We start from the raw sequence: 26935 nt of genomic DNA on the forward strand, positions 1-26935 counted from the left end.
ATAGTTAATTATAAAAGTTGCTTTTATTACTACAAATAGCATCTTATCTATTGTATTACTACAATAGCATCTTAGCTGCTATTTCTCCCTCAGTATGCAAAGCCCTGTAAAAAAATAAAAGGGGGGGGGGGGGGGAATTGCAAAATGCACTTGTAAAATGAGACATGATTACAGTTTTGTTTTGCTTTTCTGAGTTCGTTTTAAATCACTTTCAGTAGTAGGACAAAAAGGAGGCAGTTCAGGTAAAGCAATAAAGATAAATTAACTTTTGCTCTCTTTTTTTTAGTTTACTTTTTTTTTAATTTACTGTTTATTTGTTGTAGTTCCACCTCAAGAGGAATTATTCACTAGATATTTTTGTCAAGATAGAAATAATATGCCACGATTAGAAATACCTCTCAAAAGAACGCATGGTATGTATATACCCTAGGAATATGTTAATTACAGAAAGTCCATAGAGATTTTATATGGATTGAATTTCAATTTCAAATATTAATATGGGTTATTCTTTTTCCTGTTGCTATTTTATGAATTTTGGTATCACAAAAACTTTAGTTACAAAGCTTACGAAAATGTCATTCAGTGTAATCTTTTTCTTCTCTAGTAAATACTTTAGCTGTAGTGAAAAATGTAAAGTATGTTAAAGCATGCTGTAATTTTATTTTCAATAATCTTAGAGCCATAGAATGGCTCAGGGTTGTAAAGGACCTTAAAGACCATCTAATTCCAAGCCAAGGGCAGGGACACCTCCCACTAGATCAGGTTGCTCCAAGCCCCATCCAACCTGGCCTTGAACACTTCCAGGGATGGGGAATCCACAGCTTCTCTGGGCAACCTCTTCCAGTGCTTCATCATGTTCTGAGTGAAGAATTTCTTCCTAACATCTAATCGAAATCTCCCCTCTTTTAGGTTAAAATGATTCCCCCTTGTCATATCATTGCCTGACTGAGTAAAAAGTCACTCTCCATCTTTTCTATAAGCCCCCTTTAAGTACTGAAAGGCTATAATGAGGTCTCCCTGGAGCCTTCTCTTCTTCAGGCTAAATATTCCCAGTTCTTTTCATAGGAGAGGAGCTCTAGCTCATCTTCATGGCCCTCCTCTGGACCCATTCTAAGATCTCCACATCCTTCTGGGTGCAGTACTCCAGGTGGGGCCTCACAAGGGCAGAGCAGAGGGGCACAAATCCCTTCCCTCAACCTGCTGGCCACTTCTTTGTTAATGCAGCCCAGGATGCAGTTGATCTTCTGGGTTGCAAGCATGTGCTGCTGGCTCACGTTGAGCTTTTTGTCCACCAGAACCCCCAAGTCTTTCTCTGCAGGGCTGCTCTAAATGGGTTCTTCTCCCAGGCTGTACTCATGTCTAGGATTGCCCCAACTGAGGTGCAGCACCTTGCACTTGGACTTGTTGAACCTTGTTAAGTTCTTGTGGGCCCACTTTTCAAGCTTGTCCAGGTCCCTTAGGATGGTATCCCTTCCTTCTGTTATAGCAACTGCACCACTCAGCTTGGTGTCATCTACAGACTTGCTGAGGGCGCACTTGATCCTAACTGTCTGTGTCATTGATGAAGGTATTAAATGGCTCTGGTCCAAAGACAGACCACTGAGGGACACCACTTGTCACCAGCCTTCACCTGGACATAGAGCCGTTGACCACTGTTCTCTGTGTGTGACCTTCAAGCCAACTCCTTATCCACTGAATGGTGGATAAATGGTGGATCAAATCTGTATCTCTCCATTTTGGAGATCAGGATGTCATGTGGGACCGTGTCAAAAGCCTTTCAGAAGTCCAGGTAGATGACATTGGTTGGTCTTCCCTCATCAATTGATGCAATCATTCCATCACAGAAGGCCACCAGATTGGTCAGGCACAACTTGCCCTTAATAATCATATTTCATTGTGATTTGGCCTTTACTTTTTGATATTGCTGAAAACTCATAAGTAGCGCATCATTTTTTTTTAAATATGTATTTAGTAAAAGGTATTTATTTTTGAGCTTTCATATAGAGTATATTTGATAGTTATATTCTAGTATAGATACTCTACTCATATAGAGTATCATATCTCATATATCATATTTGACTGCTGTAGAAATATAGAGTTTCATATTTCTATAAAATGTGCTCTAAAATATCTGCTTTTTTCTTTTTCTTCAGCAAAATGCTTGAAATTTTCCACTTTTCCTTGGCTAACTCTTACTTCAACTGATCGACACATTCTTTCATCAAATGAAAGGTACAGTAATAGAAGCATTGTGTTTTGTTTTTTTTTAATTGGATTTTGGAGGTTCTAAACTTCTGTCCTTCTGTGTTCTGTAAATAACCAATGAGTTAATCTTTGATAAATGATTGTAAATACTACAGTGAAGTTTAGCAGAGCAGATAAACAAGGAGTTGTAACAGGGCAGGATTCTTGTTAATGCCTGTATCAATTCTTGATGTTTAATTCAGAGTATGTTTTTTGTTTGTGTTGGTTCAGTTTTCTAAATTTGTCAAGTGAGTCAGATATGTCACTCAGTTAATTTCAGAATATGCTGGAACAAAATCATTACTTTACCCCCCCACCCTGCCACCTGACAGAGAAATCCATACGTTAGGTTTAGGCCAATAACTTTTGTTGCAGTGCCTTATTCAAGCAATGAGGCATTCAGATCTTCTTTCTGCATTGGTATTTTTTTTTTCTTAAAACCTCCATATAGAAAACCAATGTTTGAAGTGGCCCAAGGAAGCTTTTCGCAAGGAAAGCTGGGATTCCTTGTGAGAGCTGGGATAGATTTGCTGGCATAGCCAGCAATGCATTGTGATGAACTTGATTATTTAGCAAGTCTGGTTAACTGTAAGGTTTCCTATAATAGGTTTTTGCTTTTTTTTTCCTTTCAAAAGATCTCTGAAGTTGGAAAACCTTTTTAACTTTTCATCTGCTTTATGTAGAAAGTGTAGTGTAGAAAAAAAAATTTAGATCCTTGGAACAGGATGTTTGAATTTTTAACAGTGGTTTTTAAAACAGTAAAAATAGAAAAAAAGGAAAACTGAAGTAGAACATCCAAATGGCTCTTTTATTTACTATAACACATTTTAACTAATAGCTACTAAATTTGTTACTTTATGTAACTTCCAACATATATAATTTGAGTGCTTCAAAGTTCTACATGAACCTTACTAATGGACAAAGCTTGGTAAGTGTTAGATTGCTTGCTGTATACCACTGAGATAATCACTAACTTCACAGGGAATTACCAGTCTTTCTTATTTTAATTTCAAATTCAGAATCAATATGGTTATTTCTCTTCTGGGAACTTAATTTTATATGACAGCTGGAATGGAGTTTTTACTTTATTGTACACAGAATTAACATAGCTAAGGAATAACTCAAGTTAAAAAAAATCGCAAGACAGTAGAATTACAGCTTCTTTTTTTTAGGTTCTTCAGTGTTGTGATTATAACTTTCTTGCAGAGACTTGTTCAAGCTAATGATTACTGTTTTTTTTTTGCTTTTAATGTACATTTAAACACGAACTGCATTTTTAGCTCTTTGAGAAGTAGCAACCAGAGCTTAATTTGGAGTACTTGTGAGCTTCTTCAGGATGTGATTATGCAAGATTTTCCTGCTGAGATCTTCCTTCAAAGACCAAAGATTGTTCAGGCAAGACCTAACATCAAGTTTAAGGATTTTGTTTTGTTATGGAATCAGTTTTGTCAAGTAAGAAATGATGTAAATGCTACAATTTGTTTCTTAGCAAAAGTCCATTTAAGTCAAACCCTAGATGCACTGAAACAGTGACATTAGGTCTATATTGTATTTAGAAAATTATTTTGTTGTCATAATATATATTATTAATCAGTAATGAAGTGTGTTGTGAAGTAATACTTCGTTTCACCAGGGTAAGGCAAAATCGTGTCCCTGGCATACACACACCATCCAAGGGGGTCCCATCATGAAAGCAATGGTTTAATTGGAAATATAATAATGAGAAACTCAGTTTTTCTTTGAGACTGATAGTCTTGTATTCAGTGAGAAAACAGTAGTTAAGCCTATTTATTCATTGCTATGATTTTTACTTAGAAACATTTGTGAATTGTATTTAGTGCAAGGTTCTTTCTATCCTGACCGCTCATGAAAGTGCATTAATATTGAACTACCAGTGTTAATGGTTTTATATTTGCAGAGCCTTTTATCTCTGCTAAACCTGGCTTTTGGAGGAGATGGAAGGCATCGGTTAGCTTTGCAGGCCGTGTCGTGCCTGCAACAGCTGTGCATCTTCTTAAGAAGCAGACTTAACTTTCACAGAGATCCGAGTTTTTTTTCCACTGAGCAAGGTAGGTATTTTTAAATAGTTTAAATACTATTGTGTTTTTCTTACAGGTAAGAATGTCTAATGTTATTAAAAAAAATAAAAGCACTACTTTATAGTGAACGTAATCTTGTGAAACTGTTTTGCTAAGTGATGATGTTCAGTACTATTTATGTTAGTAAATGTTTCTTGAGTACTTGCATTATTTAAGAATACTTATTTTTCAATATTAAACACTTTCAGATTTGAATATATTATTTGAATCATTTCCTATGATACTCCATGCATCCACTTTTTCAGTAGACAACTATTTTTATGTTAGCAGTAGAGTTTTTTTTGTTTTTTTAAACAAAGCTAAATGAAATCTGTAAAATGAAAGTGGGCAGTCTTTGAGTCTCAGAAAAGTTTTTGAGCTATTAGTGCTTAACAGTTTACTTACAAATTGCTTGAACCATGGTAACTTCTTTGTATTCTGATGGCTGAGAATAATGCAATCATTGTTTCAGATGTTACAGTTCTTAGGGCTATTTTTTGTTAGGGCAATGTTTTCAGGGCTTAAATTTTGTAAATTTAATAATGTAGACTAGTTGTAATGATTTTCTTATTTCCATTTTGTCAGCTGGATTTAATCGTTTTTGTTTCTCTAAAATGGCAGTCTGGTTCTCTTCATAAAATTGCCAGTATACTTGGTCTCTTAATCTCAGTGAATTCAATTGGCTGTTTCTGTACTAATTACATTATAACATCAGCAAATCCAATAGCCTTAGTCAGAGACCATGTTTGTATTTTGGTTGGTTATTACGTAAATCTTCTTCATGTTGGATCTTTTTTGATATGTTTTAATTTCTGTAACTCAATGTCTTTATGCTTGACTTCAAATACTTGACCACATCCAGTGCAGCATTAATTTGAAGCTTATGTAGCTTAAAAAATATTTTCCTCCAGTGTGCAGTTCTAAGACTAAAACAATTACCAAAATATGGCATGAAATTATTCCAGTGTTTTGTTTTTTTAATTTTCAAAATTTATTATTAATAAATTAACACTGTAGTTTTCAGTGTTTTGCTACTTGCCAGTGTTAGGCTGTCCTAGCTTGCCAGACTTGTAGCTTTTCATATGCTACTTTAGTCAAGTAATGGTAAAAGTAATTATATAGTATCTTTAAGAATAACAGATTTCATTAATGAATGATATATGATTTTTATAAAGGCACAGCTTCACAGAATTCATCTATATCTTATTGTCAAGAACCAAGAGGTCCTCCTCGTTCTCAGAATCCATCACCTGGGAGTAGTAGTCCTCGGCCATCTGTGATTGGAAGGACAGTTCAGCGTCCTAGAGGAGATGGTCAAGATTGGGATGCAGCATCTTCTAGGTGAATAAAATAGGAAATAAAGTTATACTTCAATTAATATTATTATTAGAGGATTATGGCATCAACTCTTTTGCAGTGTGTGGGATTATGTGCGTTTTGTTAACCAGCTAAAATTCAAACCATGTTTATGGAAAGTAATCAAATGGCGCAAAAAATCAAACAGTTAGTTCTTTAAATAGTGTTGAGAATACCTGAGATCAGTTTTTCCTGCCATATGCTGTACCCAACCAATACTTTTAACAAATCTCTTAGTATTATTATTATGCTGTTTGTGTGTGTATTTGTAAAACACAAATAAATGTTTATTCAGACTACTGCTGTAAAGTCAGGGTTTTTTCTTTTTAGTTAGCAAATGACCACATAAGTACTTAAAAACTGAATGACCATCACACAGGTAACAGTGTAAAGTATTGTCAAAAATACTGTGCTCTATAAAGATTTCCAATAAACTCTTTAAACCTTGGTGCTAAATCTGACAACAAATTTCAGCTGTATATCTTCTAAAACTGCAGCTTCAATATGAAGTTCCAAATTCACTGCATGTCCTCAAAATGTTGAGGTGGTTGTTTGTGTGTGGATGTGTTACTTATCTTGACACAATGTACTTAACATTTACTTAATGTAAACACCAGTGATAGGACCCGCGGGAATGGTGTTAAGCTGAGGCAGGGGAAGTTTAGGCTGGACATCAGGAAGAGGTTCTTCACCGAGAGGGTGGTCGCACACTGGAACAGGCTCCCTAGTGAAGTAGTCACTGCACCAAGCCTGTCTGAATTTAAGAAGAGATTGGACTTTGCACTTTGTCACATGGTCTAAACTTTGGGCAGACCTGTGCAGTGCCAAGAGTTGGACTAGGTGATCCTTATGGGTCCCTTCCAACTTGGGATATTCTGTGATTCTACTTAAAGCTACCAGTCCAGAATCACCGTCTTATTTACTGCTTAACATGTGGGAACTTAAAAGGTCTTAAAAATCCTTACTGTGTGCTTAATAGTAGTTCTTTTGAGTCTTTGTGGCATATTGGCTTAATGATTGAGTAACTGCTAAGTATTCAAACAGACAGTGATTTTACAGATGAGAACAGCTCACAGAGTTACGTGTATATGCATCTTGAAACTGAGTTGTTATGGTAAAAGGTTATTTTTACTCTCCTTAAGTCTATTATATTCAGGTTTTGCTATGTATCTGTCACTATAAATGACCTCTAGGCTTTAGGCATTCAAGGAGCTGGCTGTTTTTCTAAGATGAACAGTTAACAGTTCAGTATGTTGGAGCATATTGTGCAAGAGAGAGTGATGGCTCTGGCTGTTAGTGTAGTAAGGAAATCTACATAAAAGTTAATGCCAATGATGAGGCATTTATGAAACAGAGGGTGAGATAGTGATAATTCGTTAAAAGTATAAGGCCATACCGAGAGCTGTTCATGAAGGTACATTTCTCTTCATGCATCCTTTCTGCAGTTCACTGCTCCTGAATCATATTTGTTATGAAGATATAATGTAACTCAGAAAAAAGGTAAAGAAAAATGTAACATTGAATAGAAAGTATGTTTAAGGAGCCAGTGAAACAGAAATTACTATAATGTTCTTTGACATTCTTAATTCTAATATGGAAGAGTAATTGATAGTGAATCTTATCTTTTTGAACATAATATGTAATATATAAACTATTTTTTTTTGCAGTTCTATAAGTAACTCTTTTTTCCTTATTCTTGAATCTTGAGACTCTTCAATCTGTCTGTTTGTCTATTTCAAATTCTGCCTGGAAACTTAACCTTTCCTCTTCTGAATTGTTTTTGATTGATACCTCTCCTTCCTTACCCTCTGGTAAGTGCAATCAGAACCACTATGTATTGTTGAACTCCCTTATTTCACTTGTAGTCTTCTATCATCCTCTTAATCTTAGCTTTTAAACTCTTAATTACTGTTCTTGAGATGTCTTCTATGTTTAGGTAGACAAAATAGCACAGTCATGCCACAATTCAGTTTCTTCAGCTTGTTTAACAGCAACAGAAAAAAAACAAACACTATAAAAGTCATACAGATTGTTAAAGCAATTCAAAGCAATTCAAATGTTGTTTACAACACTAATTAGATTAATTCAGAATTACATTAATTATAATGCAGCCAACAGAATTAAATTCCTTCTGAAAGTACCTCAAAAGTGAATTTATGAACTATATATTTTGATGTAGTTAAGACATACATGTATATAAAGCTTTTTTTTGATATATACTTGGTTGCACATTTTTGGGAAGGGAATATTTTCTGTTTTACAGTGGACAGAGAAAGCCCTACAGTCTGTAACAAAGGGTACTGCATTTTCTTTCTAAGGATTCTGTGGCTAGCTGCATAGAATGTTTTTAATGTAGTTGGATAATTTGAGTTGAAATTTGATTTAATGTGGCCTTGCTTCAAGCATCTGTTAGACTTTGAACAAAAAAAAGTTTCAAATCAACTGATTTTTCTCTTGCAATATTGTATCTCTTCATTGCATGTGAATTTTTTTGAGTACACACTTCTAAGTGTGAAAATGACTGCTAAAACAGTAGACATTCACTTGTGATCCTATCAGTTATGATTTAAAAAAAAATAAAAATCATACAACAAAATCTCCAGCTTCCTGCAACACTGGTGAGTATCAGAAAAGATTGGGAAGGAGGGGGATGCATCATAGAAGGAGGACGTTAAAATACTTGTTGTCATCTTTTACGTATACGGATTTCCTTTATTTAAGATTTAACATCTTTCTTTTTATCTTTTGTTTGTTTTTGTTTATTGTTTTAAGTGGAAACAGTACTCAAGCAAATGCAAACTCGAGAATCTCTCTGCATTCTCAACTTGATGTAGGACATATTGACCTGCCAGATACTGAAAATGAAGACACTTTAGAATTACAGATGAAGCAGCTTAGCCTTCCTCAGTTCTGCGTTTCAGTCTTGGAAAATGCTATACCTCTTTTAAGAACAGGTGAGAAAATCCTGAATGAAATATTTCACTTTCTCTTTCAATTTTCTGTACTTTCTCTTAGGAAGTTGGTATTATGAGGTGAGTACCTCAAAGTAGATGATTACTGATGCACTGTAGCTAATTATAGCAGTTGTTTCCTGGAGATTTTGTTCAGATCATAAAGCTTCAATCTTCTGTTTGATTTACAGACTTGCAGAAGCTGTAGGTGCTTTTTACTGATAATAGTGAGGAGTGGTAGGAATAAGTGTGCGAGGGGAAAAATGGTATGGTGAAATAAAACATCACTCAGGAAGAAGGAAAAAAAAAAAAACATGTTTACCAAAATATGTGTCCCGATCTCTTTGAGCATGTATTTTTTCTCATGTTCAAGAATTAATAAATACAAATTTGGGAAAAAAATGTTTGTTTTTATTATGTATGAAGTAAGAAACACAAGTAAAGATAGTCTAATTGCAACTAAGGATTTTTATTTCACTTTAAAAATTCTAAATTGCAAAACCTTTTGTTAGTGTTTTTTGCTCTTAGGTTGTCTAAAATTGCATTTAGTTGTAAAACAATTCAAAATAGATATTGGTAGAAGAGGTAAGGTTTTCAAATATAGGAGCTGGAAATATATATATTTCCAGCTATTTCCATATTGATTAGTGATCAGAATACTAAGAGTTTTTTTTTCTTTTCTTTTTTTTTTTTCTGGTAATACACCTGTCACAGTTTCCTGAGCTGGAATATAAGGATTTAACTATTTAACTTACAAAAATCAAATAAAATATGTATGAATCTTATACTTACTTTTATTTAGTGTTTTTTGTTTTTTACTGTTTATAACTTTTTATGAGTTCGTACTCTTTTACTTAATATATTTGATAGTAACATCAGCATTCATCTATGTCACTAGGAACATTTTTTTGGTAATAAAACAAACTCATGTTAACAAGATCTTTGCTTTTTCCTTTTAGGATAGTGATATTATATTTAAATACTAACCCTTCAGAAGCACATTCTTGACTTCTGGCATCATCATTTCTTATGTAGAAAATCTTATTTTCCATCTTTTCCATTTCTGACATGTCACTTCAAATCTACAGAGTTAAAATATAGTGATTTTTTCCATCATTGAGGAGTGTTTGTTTAAAGTTTCTTTGCAGCTTATCATAGAATTAAAATTCATTTTCAGATGAGTTTGGTCATTTCTCTTGCCCTCTTTTTTTCTAAACTTCTACTTAGTCTAATAGATCATATTTCTTCCTTCTTCCACTGTGCTGTAATGAGAAAGAGATAAGAAAACCAATATTTTTATCTAGTTCCCATTGATCCGAAACCCTGTGATGTGAGTGCACACTGTGACATTGTAAGACAGTCAATGTCTTACAGAGCTGTAACACACTGTTTCTCATATAATAATGTTTTCTGAATTGCTTTTTCAGTAAAATGAACAGGAACCTTTACTAGCATTATTATCACTTTAAAATAAATATCCTTTTTTTTCCAACTAGTTAAGTTACTAGGTACAGGAAAATCAATAACCCTACCGTAAAATTCACTTATTTGTATTTTACGATATAATGTATATTTTGGTTAAGCTCAAATTCTGTTCCTTGTAGAGATGTTCGCTGGAATTTTTATTTTGTTGTGCTGACCCGGTTTGTGATGTAAAGTTATTTCAGAAATCAATAGTAGAGTGTTTTTTCTTTTTGGTTGTTTTTTGTTTGGTTTGGGTTTTGTGGTTATTTTTTAGTTACCATATTTGTCTGAAGTTCAGTGGTTTAAAGTCAGTGTTAATACAGAATGTCTTAATGACAGTTATTTAAATCTGAAATATCCTTCTTACTGTGCGTTTAGTAATAATGGACTCTTAACACATACTGATTCCCCCAGGTATCGAGAAATGAGTATCTTGCAAATGTACTCACGTAAGAGTATGGTGGAATGGTCATGCAAGAAATGTTTAAAAAGTAAAACAAATAGATATTCTAACACCTTATTGCTTCCTTATTCAGCCAGGCTTGCAAGATCAAACTCTTTAATGTGGTTTTGGTTTGGCTCTGTAGGTGCAAATGTGCTCTTACAAGCCAAGTTTAGACACTAAACTGTGTTTCAGAATTGGGTTTGGAGAATAGCTCTGTTACATAATTTCCAATTCCTTTTCTTTGCCAATATTATAGCAATTTAAAGGTTCTCATATTGCTTCCCAGTTTCAGCTATATATAACATAAGGTGATGGAGATAGTTCTATTTTAGAACTAGATTCCTCTCCTTGACTAAAGTCCCATCCTGTGGATCCGCCACTATCATGTCAGCTGTCTTGTCATACTAACCTCATGCATAGGCAAGGATTGAGAGTTTAGTCTCTTCACATAAACTTGTTTGTTATTTGTCTGCCTGTAATTAAGATGAGTAGCAGCCATAGTGATGATCTGTATGAAGAATTGTAATACAGACAGTTCTAAACAACTGGACATGATAGTTGTGAGTATATGTCAATTCATGCTGCTGGCCCACTTTGATATCTGAGTACCTGTTGCTTGATGCTCTTACTAGTGCTATCTGCAGTTCCTGTGGGCTTGCCTACATGTAATGCACTTGTATCTTTCATTGTGATAGTTTCTAAACAGTGTTGCTGAGAGAGTTAATAGTACTTGAGCTTACATTTCATTTAATATTTGTGATTTTTTTTTAGATCTGAAGGTAACAATTTGCTAAACTAGTCACTTTGTGTAGCTGTAAAGTTATTTTAACTTTTTTGCTATCAAGTTAATTATATATTCTTTAGTGTAGTCTTCAATAGAAATACTAATATTTCTATATTAAAATACTAATACATGGAGAATGGAAGCTACGTTTGACGTGATTAGCTATTGTGTTATTTGCTTTTGAAATCGGATTCATAACTGTGTTGTATATGGATAAGGAGATTATACCAATATAGACAGGTTATCTCAGCAGTCTGCCTAGCGGGAAGGCCATAGTCAGTTGAATTAACTATTCAGTATCTTTGTATGTGTATGAATATATTTGTCTTATTCTTCCCTAGGTAGAGTTTCTTATATTAAAGTAAGTGTTCCAAAAATGTTAATCATGCTAAATGATTCTGGAAAAACATAATACTGACATTGTCCTATTCATTGGTTCTGTCAACTCATTCTTATGACAGTCCTGAGTTTGTACTAGCTTATGAAATAGGAACAGTGGAACAGCATTTTTGTTAATTAAGATATTTCTGTTACTGCTTATGAAGTATTTTCCTTATCATCAGGTGTCACTGCAGTCATTTCTGGTATGATGTGAACCAGTCAGTACTTGATTGGGAAAACTGCTTTATTTGCTATCAAGTTAATTATATGTTCTTCACTGTAGTCTTCGACGCTGCTCTCCAGCTACAGAATAAATTTTGTACGTGGAAGTTGTTTCCTGCATTATTGCAAGTGTAATGTTTAGCTTGTAACTTCAAAACTTTCTGAAACTATAACTCAAATTAAAAGCACCCTTATTTAATACTTGCATTATAATTGTAATATTTTATTATTCCTAATGATTTATTAAGTCACCTTTCAACTGCTTTAGACACAAGCAATTTGCTTAAGAAATTGCAAAATAATGAAAAGAGGACAAAAGTACTTTTTGGAGTTATCAGGCATATACTTTTCAAATTGGTAATATTTGCTTAAAATAAATGGCACTTCTGTTAGATTGGAAAAAGCAAGCCTTCAAAAAGGGCCTGCGCTCTTCCTGCCATATGCTCGCTCAAAGCAGAACACTTCAGCTGCAAATTGCATGAGCTTTCATTGTTTTCTCTGCATTACTGATGCACACCATTTTTCCCCCTCAAGTATACCAACAAGGCTTCTGCAGTGTGTAAAATCTACAAAAGGTAGATAAATTATTTTTTGTTCTCTCTTATACACACTGCAGCAAGCTGTGGAGCTTGCTTTTTAATTTTTAAAACAGATCTTGAGGGATGCTAAGTCTTTATCATAGTTCAAAAATGAATTGGAAAATTCCGTGGTGTGTAGAATCCATGCTTTTAAATAGAAACATACCATCAAGAAGTAACTAAGCCAACAGTTGAGATAAATCAAGTATTTGGGGGAAACTGTCACAGTATGGTTCTCTAGGATGCCAAACATCCTTGGCATCCTCTGCTATCTGAAGTTGAAAATACTTGGTCTAGCTCCAGATATTCTGCCTTGTTCTTTGTGAAGCGTGCTAGTCTTTCACTGCTTCTCCTCTAACATCTCATTATTTGTGGATCTTAGGGAGGGGTTGTATTTGTAGTAATTGTAGGCTGTAAATGTTTAAGCTTGGGTCGGGTTTCTTTGTAGTCCCATGTCCAAGCATAAAGCTGTACGAAGTATCAAAGTCACTTATAGACAGACCAGAGTAGCCTTGTTATTAAGTGATTTGGAGTCAGAAGGAGTAACAAAATATAAGGCAAAGGGGAGAAAATGTTATGGAGAAAAGTACAAGCAGATAAAGTGGTTATTTATCTGCCTTTCAAAAGAAGATCTCAAACAAAACAGTCTAGAAGGAAAACCAGTCTGCTATACTGAAAATGCAGATTATCAGGAATAGGCAATATATATTGAATATCTGTAGCCCAGTTCTCCTGATGGATGTGGTGGTGGAAATAAGTGACTATTCTGAACTTAATCAAAATCCAGTAACTGGATTTACAGCTGTAGGAAGATTTATGTTGTATTGTAGGATTTGTAGGCAAACGCAGTGTGTTTTTCATGTATATGATTGCTTTAATGTCTTCTATCGTGGTTTTGCCTAGTTGTTGTCTTCCATGTTTTAGAGCTATTGAGGGTAATTAGCATTAGTTTAATAGAGGTGTACAGGAAAATTGACACTTCAGAATTTCAGATTTAGAATAATCCCTTGTTCAACATGCTGTTGTCTCAATATCATATGTTATTTTCCTTACATTTTAATTTATCCTCTCATTTCTATTCCTAGGCAGCAGGAGAGTGACAATGGAAGTTCTTGAGTTGCTTGTTGAAACCATGTACCTTATTGGTGATGCTGTTTCTGAGAATGTTTGGGAAGATGAAAGCCTTTTTGGATTGGAACTGGTAAGAGTTCCTTAGGCTTCAGTCAGACATATTTAATAGTCTGCTTTTGTAAGCCTTTGACGTTTTCTGCCATGATTAATATACATATCTAATGTTCTGCTGAGCTATCGTTTTGAAAATCTTAAATAGTTTATTACTGGTTTTATCACTGGCACATTCTTTTTATTTTAAATGTAAGTTCTTTTACCAGAAGATATTGAAGTTTCACCTTAAGAAAATAAATCATGAGTTTTGTCTTGTAGTGAAAAGCTGTTAAGTAGCCTTTGAAACACATGTAAGAAAGGATCTAAGGGAAAAGTACTGACTACAAATATTGAAGAACATTTTGATTTAAATGACAGCTTTCACTTTATTTACACCTTGTAAACTATCCATTTAAAAGTAGGGAGATAACTGTTTAGGTCCAAAACTGGAATTGTAAAGTACCTGGTGTCCACTTCGTACACAGGACTTACAGATCTCTGCACAGATTTCAGCTAATCTAACTTTGTTGCTTTGCTGGGAAAGAAAGGAGAAAGCTGTTTGGCCCAAGAGAGATTCAAAGCATTTTGGTGCTGACGGCCAAGCAATTTAAATTGCTGGAAAGACATACCTGAGCATAGTTGAGAATTATAGAGATGAAATACCAAATTAGTGATCAACAGGTGAAGTAGCTATGGGTGACTTGCTCTTTTGAAGGTGTTGGAAAGCTGAAACATTAGCCAGCAAGCCTTATCCATGTAGCAAGTATATCAGAGATGAAGAGACTGAAACTTGTCTAAAAACTTGAGTTAATTGTCATCTTAAATGCTAGACTTTAGCTAGAGTTCATGAAGATACCACTGAATATGAAACAATGGTATTGCAATAATTATTAAAATATTACTGGAGACTTACCTACTTGCTATTGTACGAATGATTATATATTAGTTATAGAATCTATCCAAGAATGAGAACTTTTTTCTTTGAATTGGTATATTGATCTGTCAAAAATCTGTTGTCATTGATCAACATCAAGTCAATAGTGAAGATTTCTTGCATCTATTTAATCTAAGAAGTTTTGCTTGGAAGAGTCTGTAAAAGAACTGTTGTGGTTTTACACTAATGGCTAGCTAAACTCCACCACACCACTCTCTCACTCCCCTTCCTCAGAAGAACAGAGACAGAAAATATGAGGAAAAAAGGCTCATGGGTTGAGATAAGGAGTGGCTTAATTAAAGGAAAGGCTACACAGAAGCAAAATGAGAAAATTATTCTCTACTTCCTGTCAGCAAGTGATATTCAGCAAGATGTCTGTCACATCTAGGGAAGTAAGCCCTTAATATGCATAGGGATTGCTCGGGAAGACAGACGCTTTCATAACGAGTGTCCCCAGCACAGTGTGACAAGCTGTAACTCTCTGGCATTGCCAGGATCAGGGCATGCTTCTTTCAAACATTCTATTGTTTTTTTAGGGTTCTGCAGTTGTTCAGTAGTAAGGTTTAAAACCACTGGAGGAGACAACTGTGACAGGTACTTGCCCATATCTTCCCACACCACTACCACACCACCCAGGTGGTATTCTGAATTGTTTAACCTTAGAAAAAAGCATCCTGAAGACTAGGATTTTGTTGGTTACCCAAGGACATTCAAAATACTCAAAAGCTATTGTAGCTAGCCCACAAGGAAAGGAGGAGGAGGTACCGTTCCTTATATCCTCCACCAAATGGCTCCCAGAGGAGAAAAGGGAGAAAGTGTAGTTGTTAATATTCTCCAAGAGATAGTTCCCAAAGTACACAGATGAGTGCAGAGATAATCTAAGAAGCTTAATATAATCTTTGTCTAGTTGTTATATGACGCGAATTCGTATATTCAATTGCATACAAATCTGTCAAAGTATAGTAGAAATGATGAGCATCATCTCACATACATTGTATTGATTGCTGTTAGCTGCCTGGAAACAAACATTGTTCTACTAACAAGCAAAACTCTGCAAGTAAGCTTGGTAACTGTGTGCAGTTATACCTATTAAAAAATAAAAAATAAATATTTGATGTTATATGCTGGTATAAGTTGATAACAAAGTTTTTCCGTAGGTAGAGCTTTGAGATTTATTAGTAAAGTATTAGTCTAAACATAAACTTCACCTCAATGAGGTGTTGTATCTACTTTTATGATGCAGAACTGAACTGTGCAGTGCCATTCAGAAAAGCTAAATTTGATAAAGCAATTGGATAAAAAAAAACAGCTCTTTATCTTTCTTAGTGTTTGAGTAAGTAGAAGATAGGCAATTGTATGAAACAACTGTTAAGCTTACCTATATGTTACTTAATAGTATATCGAATAAAATATCTTTTACCAAAAATAATGTTTATAGAATTGTTAGGCTTCAGTGTTTAGAAAACATTCTTTCTCTTTGTTTTGTATTAGCTCTAAGGGGAGGAGGTCATGTGTCTCCCTTCCAGGAAGCTTGAAAGCATTTCTTGCTGTTGCTTGATGTTTCTTTGTTTATCCAGTTTTAAAAGTTTGCATTGGAATATCTTTGTGAAAATTATTTATTTTGGAAATCCCAATCAAAAATACTTACATTTGCATATCTATGCATTTCATGCATGTTTTTATGCTTCCATCCTCCCAAATAAAATTTTTATTTTATGGTTTTGTCATGTGTTCTTAGGTATGGTTTGATTCTGCCATGTCAAAAAGTTTTGTTATTGTAGCCTCTCAGTTTTTTGGATCACAGGCTTTGAAAACAGTCCTCACTGTCTCAGGGAGGAATAACATCTTTGATTCTACTGCTGATTTGAGATTCCATGGTCTTGCAACAGAGGCTCTACCTCTTGTGAACTGTAGCAGCACAAAGAGAAACTTATTTATTTGTACTCTATAAGAAGAGTACAAATCCTTTTCTTCTCACTGTGTAAGAAGTTTTGATGATAATTTCTTTAAAGACTTGATTTAGTCAATTGCTTTTTGTCATTTTCTTCAATTTTATCTAGAGTTAGATGTATTAACTGTTTAACAGTGATGAACAGAATTAATAAGCCCAATCTCCCATTTGGTATTGCCTTCTTAATTGTTACTCTGAAAACTGGCATTCTAAAACCGGCATTCCAAGTACAAAACCTGTTTTTTTCAGGTTCTAGAAAAAAATTTTTTCCCTTCTTGTGTCAATGAGTTGGATCCCTTCAAATGGTAGTGATTTTATATAATTTGAGAAATGTGCTGATGTTTCCTTTGAGAATGAATGGGCATATAAAACGTTTGATTTCAAAGATTTTCTTTAAATTCTTTTTAATTTTTGAATTAGTTTCATTAGTGGGTTCAAACTAGATCCTAATATTTCCATACTGAAAATGATCTTCAAAATATCTGTAATGCTAGAAGTTCCAAAATGGAGTGAGCAGGAATTAAGAAATGAAGAGCGAGGGGGGAAGAAATGGGGGAGAGAGTTATTAACGGGTAACAAAGTATTCAGAACTACAAGTGAAGGTAAAGTGAAGTCTAGAACTTAGACAAAGTTCTATATGGAAGCCAAATGAAATACTGTGTGTGTTGTACCATTTTTGCATTTGTAAATTAGTATGTGCCTCTAGCATCTTCAAAATAATTATACTGTATAAATGCTGTAAAGATGTAATTATAACGTGTCAATTATTTCTAATGATTGTGTGCTTTATTTTTTTAATTTTATTTTTTTCAGAGAGACAAATTGCTTCTGGTCTTGGGTTTGCTTGGAGAAACTATATTATATCACAAAACCAATATAAGTGCAGAGCAGCCTGAGGTGATGATGGTACATCACAGAATGGCATTTACTAGCATTTCTCTTTTCACTATTAGATTGCTGCAAACACTTCTCCCCGTAGAAAAGGTAGGCCATCACTAATTTGAAAAGTGATTGTGTTTGGGTTTTGTATTTTAAGAGGGAATAGAGGGATGCTTTCCACAGTGATTAATGCTGGGAGAATAGCCACTGGACAGAGAAATTCATGACTTACATTGGCTGATATATGGTTGATGAAGGGAACTTTGTCCTTTCTTCAGATATTGGTGCATTCTGCAGAATCTGCTGCAGAATACAAGTCTAAAAAACCTTTTAATACAGCTTTTTAATGAGGCTTTCAAAATGTAATGTTTTTTTCTTCTTCCTGTAACTTTTTTTTTCCTGGTATTATTCATGGTTTGCAAAGCTATGCTGCCCCCTGCTTGTTTATTGTTAACATGGTATGACTAGTACTGTGTAAAATCATCACTCTTAATATGATGGAATGTAGTGAGCAAATATGTTTTACACTTTCTACCAATTTAAAGTGTTTTTAATTCTCTTTAAACAAGTTCTGTGTTATAGCTCTTGGGTTGTTTCTTCTGAATTTATTTCTGATGGGGGTCCCGTTCCCGTGTTTGGAAGTTTTTGTAGGACGCAAAGTAGTAAAAAAAAAAAAAAAAAAAAAAAAAAAAAAAAAAAATCCTCTTTAAAAGTCTATGTCTACGTTTTTTGTCAGTTTAAATTGCATTGTAGTTCTTTTTTAGACATTGTTCAATTTGAATAGTAGATTAATTTTTCAGTTACTTTTTTTGCCATGAACATTAAATCTTTTACTAATGAAAGTTGTTTCTTGTCTCTGCAAACAAGTGCAGACATGTTAATCTATTTTTTTTATAATTTTTATGCTTTCATGTACATAATATAAAATTTTAAATCTGCATATGGCAGGAGTTGAAAAGAGTTACCACATTTGAGGTCAAAATTGAAGTTGAATGAACACTTGCAGTAAGGAAGACAAACAAAAATCAACCAAAATGAAACAAGCAGAAATCACAGTTCTTAATATGTGATATTACTATGCACAATTGTACACAGCTTTTTATTACTAAGAGAGAAATAATTGTGGTCTGTGTATTCTCTGCCATCTAGTGGTTGGACAGTAGATTGACCTGGCAAATCTGTGAAGTTCTTAGTGCTGTAGCTGGATTGTACGCATCTCATATTTTGTGACTAGTTGCAGGTTTAATGTTAGGACTGGAATTTACTGCACTCCTACTTATTAATAAAAAATAAACTGTTCATATAGAACTCATTTGATTTTTGTTTCTTCCTCTAAATTTTAAGCAGTAGCAGTAATGATTGTACTTATTGAAAGACTGCAAATGCTGTTGTTGGTTTTACTGTATTTTCAGGCTGTGTTATTCTGACAGTTGTTTTCTCTTCTGAAGGCAAGTAAAGTTTCACAAAAGAGTTTGCTGAATGCTTTATTTCTTCTCTCTCTGGATGTACCCTTTTCCTTGGAATATCCAAGCATTCATGAAGCCGTTGCAGCCTATCTGGAGCAGATGAGTTCTGAGAACTACAGTATTTATAAAAAAGCCTCAGAAGCTGCTTATTCCATTGAATGCACTTGTAGCTTTATGATTGAAGTTCATAAGAAGGTGTGGAATTTCATTATATAAAGCATTTTCTGTAGGCAAACTTATTTCCTATGCTTGTTTTTTCCCCCCTTGTAAAAACTGTAATCTGGCGTTGTGAAAGAAAACTAACAGATGTGAGTATTTTATACTCATGAGGGGAAAAAACAAAGAAAAAAGTCAGATTGTAAGTGGGTTTATAATCTAGTTATAGGCAAAATAGTAGGAAAAAAACAAGTACTATATTTAAATATATAGTGTGTATATGTATGCATGTGTGTATATGTTGTTGCCTAGTATTTAAATATTTTAGATATTTTAATTCCAAACTACCCGGTGATAGTAGTTCTAATACACTACTACTTCTAGACTGTGTGAAATCTGGGTGGTTCACTTTATTATGAAGACACCTGTTATATTATGTCTTATTAGTTAAAGAGATTCTAGTATGGTGCTGAAATATTCTCCATTATTCAAATGGACTAGTAATTCCTGGTTGTGCAAAATGCTTGTTCTGTTGTCACTAAAATATAAATGAATGAAATCAGCAATTGAAATGACTTGCTATCTTAAATCTGAGCTGCTTCATCCTTTACATAAACAGGTTCTGAACTTAATCAGTAATTTACTCAGAATATTATTCATAATGAAGTTTTAATCTTCAATTTTAAGTGGCTCATGCTTAATGTATTTGTTAACCAAGAGTATGAAGACATAGAAAGATTTAAAAAAAAAAAAAAAAACCCACAAATTTATTAAGAGTGGGTTGTTAAAAGCTTAACAGTTAAATCTTTTATTATACTCTATTCTTGGGTACTTCAGAAAGGTTTTTGAGTAGTGTTAGTAGCATGTTAGTTCACACTGTGAAAAATCAGATACTCTTTATTCCCAGTGAGTTTAGTTGATCTTTATCTGGATTCAGCAGGTGAAGAGTTGTCAGCTCACAGGAGTGGGTACTAAAATGTATTTGTATGAAATCCAATTAGTTTGTTATTTGGGTTAACTATAAGCTTCTCTGTGAAAGGCTGAATGAAACTATGTGTAGTAGAAACAGTGAAGAATTCTGTAACATTTTATATTTTTATATTACAAAATTTGATAGTTTCTTTTTCTTCATTTTACTTTCCAGGGGGAGAAGAATTTTTCTGAATTATTAGAATTGGCAGATCAGGCCTTAAGTAGCCTACCCTACCATCAACACTTGCCCTTGCTTCAGGAATGCATTCACATATGCTCAAATCTGTAAGTACCTTACTATATAAAACTTGAGAAAATATCAATTAAAAAAAAATTATAAGCTTTCTCAAGTAGAATCTCAACTTGTTTGTTGTTTTCTGAATTTTTGTCCCTGTACTTGAACTTTTTTTTTCTTTTAGCCATTGGAAGATCTCTGGTAAATAATTTGTACCATCCTGTGGTAGATTTTTTTTTTTTTAAATTGTCAGGTGCTAAAAACCCATGCTTTATTCTTTTCTAAGTGTAAGCTTTTATGGTTTTTTAATTTTTCAGACTTCTCATGTTATTCTCCAGTTAAAGAACTTAAGTTACTCTGTGGAGCCTGGAAACATTTTGTATCAAACACTTAAGTAGAAATACCAAATCTTAATTTTATACCATTTCAGAACTTGATTGCAGATATTTTTTTCAAAGGAAACTAGTTTTAAGAACTTTCTAATACGAGTAGCTTTTAATTCTGAAATGTCAAAATACTTTTCAGTATTCTAATCCTTTTAGAATTATGGTTTGATTACAATTTCAGAAAACAGGAATTCACTTAAACTGATTATTGTCTTTTGACTAATGTCAATTTTCTTTGTGACAACGAGATGGACTGCTATCTCTACAGGTAAAAACAAAGATAACAAATCTGAAAGCACTGTTTTGTTTTGTTTTTTATAATTATATGCCATGTTCCAAAGACTATTGAAACTCAATAGAATATGATATTTTCAGATTAATATAAATGTTTATCAGGTTCCTAATTTTCATGAGAGAGTTTTGAAAAATGATGGTCTTTATTTTACATATAAGTATGGAAAGAAGGTATTTTTACAAACGTGAAGATTTGTTATGATTTTGCTAAAACATTATTACCTTGAACTTGTCAATCAAGTGATTTTTCTTTTCAGGAAGTATTTTTGAGAGGTTATCCTGAAACTTAACAAGAAAATGTTTTATAGGCATCTTTAGTTCCTGTAAAATAAACATATTCACTATATGAAAGTTAATCATAGTTAATTTTATAATGTAAATTTAACTATTTTTAATTTTAAGTTGGAAGTCTGGCCAGGCAAACCCATTGCTTCAGACTGAGGGTCAGAATGTGCTTCTCCATCTATTGGCTCATCCTTTGCTGAATATAAAAACTGAAGCTTATCGCTGCTGTCTTGAAGTGGTTAAGGTTAGAACTAAAGCTTTCTTAACACTATTGGTGTTGTGCTAAATAATGTATATTGTGTGATTACCTCATCAAGAGCATTGTTACTGCCAATTCTGCTCACCACATTATATGCTTTAAGATCTGTATAGGTGTGGACTTGCAGTGTGCTATTCTATATCTGGGATTTAAAACTACTTGGTTAGGTTATACTTCAGGTACTTCCCTTCAGAATGTCTCTAAAGTGTGGGGAAAACTAGTGATTGATAATTTTGCTTTTTTGAAAGGATTCTTAGTAATACTGGTCACTGTTTATTGTTTTGGTTTGGTTGGTTGGCTTGTTTTTGGTGCTGCTCTGCAGAAGTGTTTCAATTTAATTTTGTTTTTAAAAAAAAAATTGAAGTGTTCATTTTTACTTGTCTGATGAAATGAGATTGCCCAGTTTGTATTTTCCTTATGGAGGTTTTTCACTTCCTTCTGTTGTGCTTTTTAGGTTTTGTTTTTTGTTTTTTTCCATATTTGAGTAAAAATCATTTTGGGTTGGCTGCTTTTCAGCTTTTTGCAAGAATGTTTACTTAAGGGAAATCGAATATTGTTATACTGACACTTTCAGAATATATATATATATATGTTCATATACCTACAGTCTGCTCAGTTGCTTAGTTGCTATAAATAAAATTAAAAAAAAAAAAGGAAAATGTGTTTTTCACATGTATAAAAACATAGGGAACATTTAAAACATTTGAGTAATATTATATACAGATCTTTAACAAATTTAATTTCTTGTTGATTTTTTTTGTTTGGCTGTTTTGATTGTTTGATTATTTTTAAATTTTTTGATAAAGATCATTCAAGGCATGAAGAGTGCGAGCTTCCTAAAAATGTGTGGTTGCATTCTGTATTAATAATGGTAGTGTCTTATTCATCAGATCATTTCAGGTATTCATAATTGGCTTATATCAGTGAAAATAAAAATCTTTATTCTATTTTGATATCATAATACTTGGGCATAATAATTTCCTATTATGAGTGTTAACGGGCTAAACTTCATATTGATGGTATAGCACAATTCACTAAAATACAAAGATATTGGAGCTACTTTTTCACAAGGCCACCAAAAAAAAACACTGCCTCCACTTGTAGCTTTTTGTGAGATTTTTACCTGACTGTTACAGGTTTTGCTTATTTTAATGTCATGCTGAACAACATATAAAATTTGATCTAAAATAATAGTTTAAAAAACGTTAATCAAAACATAAAGCTTCTGCATTTCTTATGTAGGAATTTTTAGTCAGTGAACAACAAAGAAGGTGTTTCTTCCAGGACCATGAAGTTTAACTTGTAGTGTTCCTAGCTGCATAAAGAAAGCCTTTTACTGGAGCACAACATAAGGCAGTCTATAAAACAAGATTCAGTAATGGGAGAGTGTCTTGAATTTTAAAACTAACCATCTTTATTTTTACTGAAGGACTGTCTAGGTGTTCATAATATTGCTAAACCTGTTTCTTCAGTATGCCATGGAGTACACTTTCTTCTTCATCCAAAAGTTTTATATGAAATCTCTACATTTGGCCTTCAGGAAGATAAAAATGAGGTACTGTGTTTAGGAACTGTATTTATAAGCTGATGTGTGGTGTTTTGAGGCTTACCTGAAGTTTTGATTTCATATGGTTTCTTGTATAGAGAAAAGCTATGCAAAGAGTGAAGTTATATTAAATTGAATAAAAAATATGGATCTTTTTAACACAACACTGCATATTTCCATTTAGAAATGTTTTTTAGAGGTTACCATTTTAAAAGAAGTAAAATGTGTTTGATAATGTACTTTGTATTTATATTTATAGTTTGTGTATGTGTATATATATATATATTTTTTTTCTCCAAGGAAAGCATTCATTTTGTTTGGCTATTCTATTGGATGCCTTGTATTAAAAAGACTGACTGGTCAAGCATATCAAATAAATTGATATTCAGGTGATATTGACAAATTGATGTTCAATTTAAGGAGCTTGCTAAGAGAACAATAAGAATGCATTATTAGGAAAGAACAAAATGAAATGATTTTGTAAGCATGCATTCTGTGTCTCAACAATGTACGTTATTCAGATCATACCAAGGCCTATTCTTTTTCCTTCTTGGATGTTTATCTGCTATTTAAATTCTCATAAAGCGTCAGTTTAATCTTTCAGGCATGTGATGATATGAAGACACTGAGAAGAACCTTGTATCCCAAGGTTGGGCTTAACATTTGCCATGTGTTTTTACAAATTCAGTTGCTTAAAGATAGGACAGGGTTTATAAAAGATTATAAAAAGTTTATAAAAGACAGAGACTGTAAAAGGCTATTCTTGTTACCTGGAGGGAAAGTATTTTTATTTCTGGTGTAAAATGCAATTTTTTATCTGCTAAAGGTAGGTATTTATTTAAGGAAGAATAAATTCTGAGAAGCTGTTTTTTTCTCCTCTGTTCCCATTTTAGTAATAATAATAGGTTGTATATGGTGTCAATACACTATTTACATTGCATCATATACCTTTTTTCTTTTATTGATTTAAAAAAAAAAAGCTACAAATTAATTCATGTACAATTGGAAAGCTTTGACGATCTTAGTTTTTCTTCCATAAAGTGAAATGGCCATATAACAGATTTTAAGTCCTTCTAAACCCTCTACAGAAGCATATCATAAAGACTGGAAATTCTGGGAATTACCCCAGAAATGTAGAGTCAGAAAAAAATAAACTTTTTTTTTTTTTTTACCAGGAGGATAGAGGGGCCGATAGATGTATAAATTGAAGTTGAATAATGGTTTATTTTATTTCAGAAAGATTCATTAATATTTATAGAGAAGTCCAATCATTTTCCCCTCAGAACTCTGTTTTGATAAAAAGGCATCAAGATCTTTTTAGACATGTTAGATCTAAAAAAAACAAAAATAAAATTCAGATTTATTCTTACATGAGAAACTCCAGTAGTGGTCATGGCATATTACAATTTTAACTTGGAAGATAACATTTTGGCATTGGTACATCATATGCTTAGACTCTAGTACGCAGGCAGTCAATCCAGAGAGGAATTACATTCTCTGTAGTTGTCTCTCTGCCTGAATGAGGTTTTCAATTTCAAGGCTTCTTGTTTGTACTATTTAGGCAGAACTGTTTGTTTGTTTTCTGTCTTCTGAGAGGCTTTTTTAACAGCCTGATGTTTAGTGTGACAGACAATTTAAAGTTGTCATTCAGTGATAGTATTTCTTCTGTAGGTCCTTTCTCTTTGAGATTTTTTTTGTATTACATTTTTTCTTACAACATTGACAAACTGATCAATGACAAACATCAGCTCTTGCATTAGTTTTTTTTGTTGTTGTTGTTGTTTAACAGGTACATTCTGCAGCCAAGGCCATTCTGATGCATCTATTGCAGGGCCGATTAGTAATGGCAGTATTGACTTGGAACAAGTTTATTGAAGCTCTCTATCCCATCATTCCTGTTTTACAGGTACTTGTATGTGCTATTATCTGAATTTGATGTATTAAATCATGTAAACAACAGCACTGTCCTCTTAAACCACAAAAAGAAGTTTGTTGTAAGTACCAGCTGGAAAGTAGATTAACAGTAATATACCAACAGACTTATTTTATCAAAAGTCAAATAGTGAATGTTATATGGGTCCAGATGCCAGCCAGAGTTACTTCTTTAAATTTTGTAGACAGATTTTAGCCTGTTATTGCTAGAAATGTGAAACTCTGAAATGTAGTAGAAATTAAGTTATTGACTATGACTTAATTTTTTTTGAGGATATGAGTTGAAATCCAAGTACAGCTTAAAACATCGCATGCTTTTTCATGCTTATTTAAGTGCCTCCCATATCTTTAAGGCTGAACATTCAGAGATCTTTTGTGATTGTAGTTTTCTGATCAAGTTATGTGCTCAATGAATAGCAGTACACGTAAGCTGTATTTTCTTTGTGTTTTCCTTTTCGTTTTCAATTGATTATAAGTATCAACAGTCAGTATTATCCTTAACATCAGTCTTCATATCTGTAGTACCAATTTTATTTTCCATATCTTCACTCTTGTTTCAATCTAATAGTCACTTTTGCAGCCTTCAGTCTGATTTTCAGCCTAGTTGCTCCATCAAAGTTCTTTAGCACTAAAGAAAAAAACAATAGAGATTTTCCTTCTATGATCTACCTATAGATCATAGATTCCAAATTAGCTATTTTGCTGTACCTATCTTGTTCTTCCTGGTGTATGTTTTTTGTCTTACTTCATAAACTCATAGAATATTCTGAGTTGGAAGGAACCTTCAAGGATCATCGAGTCCAGCTCCTGGCTCCACATAGGACCACCCAAAAGTCAAACCATATGTCTGAGAGCATTGTCCAAACACTTCTTGAATTCTGGCAGGCTTGGTTCTGTGACCTCTTCCCTGGAGAACCTGTTCCAGTGCTCAACCACCCTTTCGGTGAAGAATCTTCTTAATATCCAACCTGAACCTCCCTTGTTGCAGCTTCGTGCCATTCCTTTGGGTCCTGTCGTTGGTTACCAGAGTTCGGTGCCTCCCCCTTGTGAAGAATCCATAGACAGCAATGACGTCTTCCCTCAGTTTTGACTTCTCTAAGCTGAATAAACAAAGCGACTTCAGCTGTTCCCCATATATCTTCCCCTCTAGACCTTCCACCATCCTTTCAGCCCTCCTTTGGACACTCTCTAATAGCTTTATGTCCATGTTACACTGTGGTGCCCAAAACTGCAGTACTTAAGGTGAGGCTGCACCAGCGCAGGTCAGGGCGGGACAGTCACTTCTCTTGACTGGCTAGCAACGCCATGCCTGATGCACCCCAGGATGTGTTTGGTCCTTTTGGTTACCAGGGTACACTGTTCATTCATAGTCAACTTACCATTGACAGGAACCCCCAGATCAATTTCTGTGGGTCTGCTCTCCAGCCTCTCCTCTCCCATTTGTACACACGTTCAGGTGCAGGATCCAGCACTTTCTCTTGTTGAACTTCATGTAGTTGGTGATTGCTCAGTCATCAAATTTGTCAGGGTCTCTTAATTTAGTGTCGTCTGCAAACTTACTTAGTATGCATTTAAGTTCTGTGTGCAGATCACTTATGGAAACATTGAAGGGAACTGGCCCTAAAATAGATCCCTGGGGAGTGCCACTAGTGACTGGGTGCCAGCCTGGTGTAACCTTATTTTCTGTAACTCTTTGAACCTGACCTATCAGCTGAGGGTGCTGTGAAATACAGTACCAAAAGCTTTGATGAAATTCAAAAAGATCACATCAGTTGGCTACCCTTGATCACTAGGTGGGCAGCCTTGTCATAAAAGAAAATTAGGTTCATTAAATAGGACTTTTCCCCTCTTGAACCTGTGATGGTTATGACCAATGAACACATTGTCTTTCAGGTGTTTTTCAACAATTCCCAGAATAATTTTCTCCATAATTTTACTAAGCACTGAAGTGAGACTGACAGGCCTATAATTAC

General features: G+C 33.9%; 1 protein-coding gene across 4 annotated transcripts in view; it reads left to right on the forward strand.

The window, feature by feature from the left end:
* Window positions 1–26935, forward strand: part of RTTN (rotatin) — an 89356-nt gene that overhangs the window by 3976 nt on the left and 58445 nt on the right. For 3 of the 4 annotated variants that reach the window (XR_013947222.1, XR_013947223.1, XM_080581886.1), the window contains exons 4-16: window positions 324–413; window positions 2154–2232; window positions 3525–3696; window positions 4163–4313; window positions 5498–5663; window positions 8451–8632; window positions 13589–13704; window positions 17366–17536; window positions 18880–19092; window positions 20198–20310; window positions 21343–21469; window positions 22914–23039; window positions 24820–24936. Coding sequence is in view for 2 of the 4 variants with exons in the window: in XM_080581886.1 (XP_080438012.1) it covers window positions 324–413; window positions 2154–2232; window positions 3525–3696; window positions 4163–4313; window positions 5498–5663; window positions 8451–8632; window positions 13589–13704; window positions 17366–17536; window positions 18880–19092; window positions 20198–20310; window positions 21343–21469; window positions 22914–23039; window positions 24820–24936 (1823 nt within the window). In the remaining 2 variants the exon portion in view is untranslated. The remainder of the gene's footprint in view (window positions 1–323; window positions 414–2153; window positions 2233–3524; window positions 3697–4162; window positions 4314–5497; window positions 5664–8450; window positions 8633–13588; window positions 13705–17365; window positions 17537–18879; window positions 19093–20197; window positions 20311–21342; window positions 21470–22913; window positions 23040–24819; window positions 24937–26935) is intronic. The other variant, XM_080581887.1, reaches the window with a different exon arrangement.

This window comes from Anser brachyrhynchus (assembly GCF_964034855.1).
Source record: "Anser brachyrhynchus genome assembly, chromosome: 2".
In the NCBI taxonomy this organism is placed as follows: Eukaryota; Metazoa; Chordata; class Aves; order Anseriformes; family Anatidae; genus Anser; species Anser brachyrhynchus.